This window comes from Leuciscus leuciscus (genome assembly GCF_965113295.1).
Source record: "Leuciscus leuciscus genome assembly, chromosome: 3".
Taxonomy (NCBI): Eukaryota; Metazoa; Chordata; class Actinopteri; order Cypriniformes; family Leuciscidae; genus Leuciscus; species Leuciscus leuciscus.
Window position 1 is genome coordinate 22,476,640 of NC_138727.1, and position 7,168 is coordinate 22,483,807.

Genomic DNA, 7,168 nt, shown 5'->3' on the forward strand with positions numbered 1-7,168 from the left:
TATATTAAAACTTTTTAAAGAAATGTACAATAAAGACAATAGTCGGAGATGAGATCAATGTTTTTTATTTATTAAACAAGACATATGTACATTCACCACTTTTAAAACGTTAAAACATCAATGAAATAAGTTTAAATTGAATTTTTTCTCTAAAAAGAGTTATTAAAAAATGAGTTAGTGTTATTTTAAGATGTTAAAACATTAAAACAACTTTTTCATTTACAAAAAGATCATTTTTACATACCCAGTTGTTAAAAACTCAGAGTTTAAAGATTCAAAAGTGTTTTCCATGTGTATTTTTTCTGGAGCAAAGTGAAAAAATGTCCACACAGGCCGGAGGTCTGAGAGGAGTAAAATTTTCTGAAGGCTGCAGAGAGACACAGTCAGACTCCGCCTCTACCCCCACCCACAACAGATGTCACCGTGGGAAATTCCCACAGTCCCTTCAAGCTCCCAAATAGAAAAAGCGACCGGTCACTTCAGAGTCCAAGCAGAAATGACCAAAGAAAACCAAAGCAGCGGATCGAAGAGACCACACCCCCTAACACACCCCCTCTCAAAGCTGAGAGGTCAATCTCGATTTAAGGGTGTGTGTAAAAAATGACATCACTCACGGGAATTCCCCTCCCACAGCGTCACAGTCACATGAGATGTTTAAAAAGGAGCGCAAACTTACAGTGAAATGCTATTTGTTAATCACTTTGAACATTCATATGAAATGTCTAATTGTCACAAAGTTATTCTATGTTTTAAAGGTTATACAACACACACACACACACACACACACACGCACGCACACACACACACACACAAACGGTCGGATCCATCAGGTCTGCAGTTGCGCTGATATCAAGCTGTTTTATGCTTTGTCGAGCGAGAATTAGTTTTTATTACAGGCTGTATCCGGGAAAGATTATCCGGACATGTAAACAAAACGACCATATGTTGTTCTAGTTGTAGAAATCACGACGAAGACTTCACGCTTGTGAAAAAAGGGTTGTTTTCTTTGAAAAAAATAAGCGGGAGAAATGTGTTTTTCAAATCCCTCGTACAATCTTTAAAAGGAAGCAAACTAATTCATTCATTCACGCACCAAACCATTGAAGGAGACTGACCGTCGAATCGTGAATCCTAGCTTCATCATGTCTGCAGATTATCAGGGAACAGAAGAAGCAGCTATACCGGACCAATATTTTGATGCTGAACTAGCTGGGATTTTAAACGAAATATGTGAGTTTTTCATCATAAATTATACATTATACATTATATCCCACAATATTGAAAAGATATTTCAATAAATGCTTTTATTCCCAGATGATGCATCATTTCCAGAAGGAGTATCGCCGGATGACTTTTTACAAGGCATGGTGTTTTGTTACGTCTTTTTTAATATTTTCTAATTACTATATAATTTAAAGAAAAAACAACTCATTATTTCAACAGAATTCACAGGGGTCATTCCGACTCATAGCACCACCCATCCGGACCCATCATCACGTCCAATGGTTGATGTTTCAAGCCCGTCCAATCAGATTTACGAAGACCTTACGCCAAACACGACACCAAGATCTCAAGCCTCCAGAGAGGCAGAGAGCATCGAACAAGTTTCACCAGCAGCCAAAGAGAAATCTCCTCCCCGTTTGATAAACAGAGGAGTGAAGCGTCTTCGGGAAATTTATGGAGAAGAATTCATCTATCCGGACAACGGTAAGAGGAAAAACTATTTTTGTCTAATCATAGGCCTAATATTTTATTCGTTGATTTTTTATTTAAAAAAATATGTTTTTTTTTTTTTTTTAGAAGAAAACACTGAATCTGTTTCATCAACAACTGGAAGCAAAAAACGATTTGAGTATTATTCTCACGAGAGTCCGATTTTTTCGGAAGACGGTAAGATTTCATGGGTCATTATATTTTATCTATATTAAATAAGCCGTATAATACATGTTTGATTGTTTTTTTCTCTAGAAGAAATCTCAGACGAAAGAGACGCAGACATATTTTTCGAATCCGAAGATGCCGTTCTGAACACCATCAATTCTGAACGGGAGACAACAGAGAACAGTGATGATGATGACGGAGGTGATGAACGAGCCTTCACACCAGTATTCAACGTTGGAGAGCTTCAAGGACTGAGTTATGCCACTTTACGCTTAGCCAACAGAAACTTTCAACGTGTTTTGGAAATAGCTTCATCGCCACTATCATATCATCAAACGGAGAAGATCGTTTCCGAGTCACAAAGAGAAGTTATAGCGCTACTCCACAGAATCTCAGATCAGCAAACTCACCATTCGAATGAATTAAGAAACGCTGTGGAGTTTTTTGGGAGATGTCACGATCAAACATCGGACGAAATCAGACAATTAAGCAACGATGTGTTTTCACTCCAACAAGAGCTGACAGAGGTGAGGAATGATGATTCATTACGTACAACTGTTTTATCTCTGATTTCTGAAAGATTGAACATTATTCAACGGAATTGGATCAATTCACAAAATCCAAGAAGATAGTTTTTTTTTTACAAATATTACCATGTGTGAGATTTTATATTCCATTATATACATCTGTGTTTAGTTTTAAATGATTTTCTCTGTCGTTTTTTTATTATTATTTTTTTATTCATTTGGGACTGTTATTGTTGTTTTTTATTCATTTATTCATTTAATTCATTTATTCATTTAATTCATTTGAGTGATACTTTTATAGGCTATGTGCGCGTGATTTTGTTTTACTGATAGCCTACTTTTATAATGTATACATATTAACAACATTGTGATCTATGTTATGCTAGCAGCTTCTATTTTACGCTTCTGCTTCACACAATTTTAAAATAAAAAATACCAAAATGCTTTCAAAAAGAGCACATCCCGAATCTGAAAATGAAAATGTAGCTCGCACAAGAGTCAGACGTACAACTACTGAAAATAACGACAGACTCAACTCTTTAATACGGGACCAGCTACAAGCACTAAATACTACAGACCTCTCCGATAGAGAGAGATTAAATAATATCTTAGTTGAACAGCGATCCTGGTTAGATCCGTTCGTGGATGATGAAGATGAGACCATACAGACAGGTGGTGATGGATCAGCTCAAACGAATATGGGGCGTACGGAACTAAGTCAGGAGGAAATAGACAGATTAATGACCGAAGGTGGGCGCGTGGCTGATTTTACAATAACACCAAGACCGCGTTTCAATGGCGTCCAGTTACACAGACCGTTAGATCTCCGTGGAATAGAGGCTTGTGATTTTGCAGAGTACAATTTGCGTTTGCAAAATATCTTGAATGAGGTTGTGGATTTCTCTCAACAGTTTGCAGGACGAACAGGGTATATGAACATATCACTAGCTGGAGATTCGCTTGCAACTTCTGTAAATGCTGTTTTAACACCTGAGAGCAACCACGACGCATCAGTTTTCATAAGTCAGATAGAACAAGCCGCTCAAAGCAACCGTGACGTATCGACAGATTCGACTTTGACATTACAAATCTCAATTGTGAGAGATAAATCTGCAGGTGGTCGTAGGAAAATCACAGACCTTGCAATTAGTGAGAGTATTAGTCGGAATAAAATGCACTTATTTAGTCCTGTAAACATCGGCAATGAAATGTGTTTGAGCTACTGCCTGGCATATTTTTTTAACCCAACATTCACCGATCAAGAGTTGCAAACACCAGCGACTCAAATCCACACACAATGCGGCTTTACAACGCATGATAAAATAGGATTTCATGATCTAAACATTTTCGAAAGAGAATTAGGAGTAAAAATTGTAGTTTTTCACAGAGACTGTTCAGGAAAGATACAGGTTTACAAAAACACAGACGAAATTCACCCAAAGACCGTACATCTATTTAATCACGAAGGACATTTCCATCTAATAAAAAATTTGAAGGGTTTTCTTGGATCTCCATACGTCTGTCCATACTGTTTTAAAGGATATAGCGATAGGAGAACACACAATTGCAAGTTTGTTTGTAAAATATGCATGACAAACGAGTGTCGAACACAACCAACCAAAAGCAGACAGTGTCCAGACTGTCTCAGATTCTGTAAAAACATCTTCTGCTACAAAACACATAAACAAGAGGGCACATCTAATGAAAAATCGCAATGTGACACGATCAAATTCTGCTCAAAATGTCACACCCTTTATAGGTCGTCAGGTGGAAAACCCCACAAGTGTAAATCTGGCAGGTGCATGCATTGTGATGAGGTTTTGGTAAGTGAAGGTGTTCATGAGTGCTACATACAGCCTCTAAAACCTGAACTATGTATCGAGAAATACATATATTATGACTTTGAGACTAGGTATCAGAATGATAAACATGTGGCTAACTATGTTTGCGCCATGACACAGGGAGGAGAGACGTTTGAAGCCGGTGGAACAGATTGTGTGTCGCGTCTAATTAAGCATTTTAGACGTCCAAAATATACAGAATACACTTTCATAGGACATAACTCTTCAGGTTTTGATAATTACCTGATTCTTGAACACCTCACCGACGAAGGTTTAACTCCTAAAGTTATTCTGCAGGGGTGTCGAATTCTATATATGTACGATAGGGTGTTTAAACAGCGTTTTATAGACTCATGGCAATTCATCCCGTTTAAACTCGCAAAGATACCCGCAGCCTTGAATCTGAGTGTCAGTGAAAAGGGTTTCTTTCCACATCGTTTCAATAAGCCAGAAAATGAGGAATATATCGGTCCCTATCCTCCAAAAGAGTTTTACGGATATGATTCGATGCATACAGAGGAGCGTGCACAGTTTGATGAGTGGTATGCAGGTGTAGCGGGTGGCGTATTTGACTTCAAAAAAGAACTCGCTTTCTACTGTCGGAATGATGTTGTTATTCTACGAGAAGCGTGCAAACGTTACAGAACCGAATTCCTCGCCATCACAAACATTGATCCTTTTAAATCAATAACGCTGGCAGGAACATGCATGAAAACGTTCAAAACCAATTTTCTTCCTCGCGACACGCTGGCTCTAACACACAGCCACGCATACATAAATCAGTATAAAACGTTCTCAAACGTATCCATACAGTGGTTAGAGTATATCAAAACTAGTCAAAGCATTAATATAGAACATGCCTTAAATCACGGAGAATGTGCGGTAGGCCCATATCACCTCGATGGATTTCATGAATCTGATTGCGGGTTAAAAACTGCATATGAGTACTTAGGATGCTTTTTCCACGGTCACGACTGTCGTTTTAAATCAGATGAAATTAACCCTTTATCAAAAGTGTCTTTCGGTACTCTTAGGAGGCAAACTGATGCAAAACTAGAATCACTAGATAAAGTGTATGGCTTGCGTGTCATTTCTATTTGGGATTGTGAGTGGGAGGGGTTAAAACAGACAGATCCTGACGTCATCCGGTTTATGGAGTCTTATAATGCACCTGACAGACTAATAGCTCGAGATGCTATTTACGGAGGGAGAACAAATGCGTACAAATTGTATCACAAAGCAGCTGAAGATGAGAGAATCGATTATTATGATTTCACATCGTTATACCCTTTCGTCCAGGCCACTAAAACGTATCCTATCGGTCACCCTAAAATTATATTCAAGGATTTTGAAGAGATAGAAAATTATTTTGGGCTTATAAAGGCGGAAGTTCTACCGCCTCATGGATTGTATCACCCCGTGTTGCCTTACAGATGTGGGGGTAAATTAATGTTTCCTCTCTGTCGAACGTGTGCCGAAAATCAGATTCAGGACACACAATGCTGCCACACAGAGGCTGATAGATGTATTACAGGCACTTGGGTAAGCGCGGAACTCCAGAAGGCTGTTCAACAAGGCTATCGCATAATAAAAATACAAGAGGTCTGGCATTTTCCACACACATCTGACAGCTTATTCAGCGGTTATGTCAAAACATTCCTAAAATTCAAACAGGAAGCCTCAGGATTTCCTTCTCATGTTGTGACAGAGACAGACAAACAATCTTACGTGGATGAATATCTCGAGAAAGAGGGTGTTCAGCTAGAAGTCTCTAAAATAATAAAAAATCCGGCAAAAAGATCCATTGCTAAGCTCATCTTGAACACACTTTGGGGTCGTTTCTCTCTGCGCACGCATCTGCCAACCACAGAGCTCCTAACAGACCCGGAAGACTTCACTCAACGTCTCTTTAGCCACGCCCACGTAATACGTCATTTCTCTTTCGTATCTGACACAGTTGCCATGATTCAATTCTCCAGCTCGACGCAAGACCCTGCTCCCACGCACGACGTGAATGTGTTCGTGGGCGCTTTCACGACTTGTTGGGCTCGACTTGAATTATATAATCTTTTGGAGAAGTTAGACAGGCGTGCAATTTATTCAGATACAGATTCAGTGGTTTTTGTATCAAAAAAAGATGATTGGATGCCAGAAACAGGGTCTTATCTCGGTCAGCTCACAAACGAGCTAGATCCTGATGACAGCATTTTGCAGTTCGTCTCATCAGGACCAAAGTCATATGCATTTAAAACAGTCAATGGCCGTTCGTGTCTCAAAGCGAAGGGTATTACACTCAATGCAAAGAATGCAGAAATAGTTACACTACAGAGTCTGACCGATCTTGTGCGAGACTATGTCGAAACAGGTGTCAAATTACACCTGACAGCAAAAACAGACACCATCACAAGAAACAAAAGGAGATTCACATTACACAATAGATCAGATGTGAAAAATTTTTCAGTAGTCTACGATAAGAGAGTCCTTCAGCAGGACTATACAACATTACCTTACGGGTTCTAGTAATATATTTAAAAATGTGTGAAACAGATGTGTTTGACTACAGAATGCAGCATCCTTTCTCGGGTATAATAGCCGGACAAAGTGGTTCTGGGAAGACTTTTCTTGTGAAAAATCTAATGTATAATTCAGAGAAAATGTGCTCTGTCAAGTTTGACAATTTTGTGTATGTGTATACATCCTGGCAGTCGATGTATGATGAAATGTTACATGCTTTTGATATTAAATTCATTGAAGGTATACCAAAGAAATTGGATGACGAATCTTTATTCCCTCCTGGCAAACTTTCTCTCCTTATCATGGACGACGTTATGAGTCAAGCAGCGTCCAGCCCTGAGGTCGAAAACGTTTTTACACGACTAGTGCACCATATGAAGATTAGCTGTTTGCTATTAATACAGA

The 7,168-nt window shown here is 38.8% G+C and overlaps 1 protein-coding gene across 1 annotated transcript; it reads left to right on the forward strand.

Moving 5' to 3' along the window:
* Window positions 1-814: 814 nt before the first annotated feature.
* On the forward strand, window positions 815-3,165 carry LOC309494094 (uncharacterized protein). The gene is made up of 5 exons (XM_082163304.1): window positions 815-1,230; window positions 1,315-1,362; window positions 1,444-1,707; window positions 1,801-1,890; window positions 1,969-3,165. The coding sequence occupies exons 1-5, from the start codon at window positions 1,143-1,145 to the stop codon at window positions 2,511-2,513; spliced, it is 1,035 nt and encodes a 344-aa protein (XP_082019430.1). The 5' UTR covers window positions 815-1,142; the 3' UTR covers window positions 2,514-3,165.
* Window positions 3,166-7,168: the final 4,003 nt, after the last annotated feature.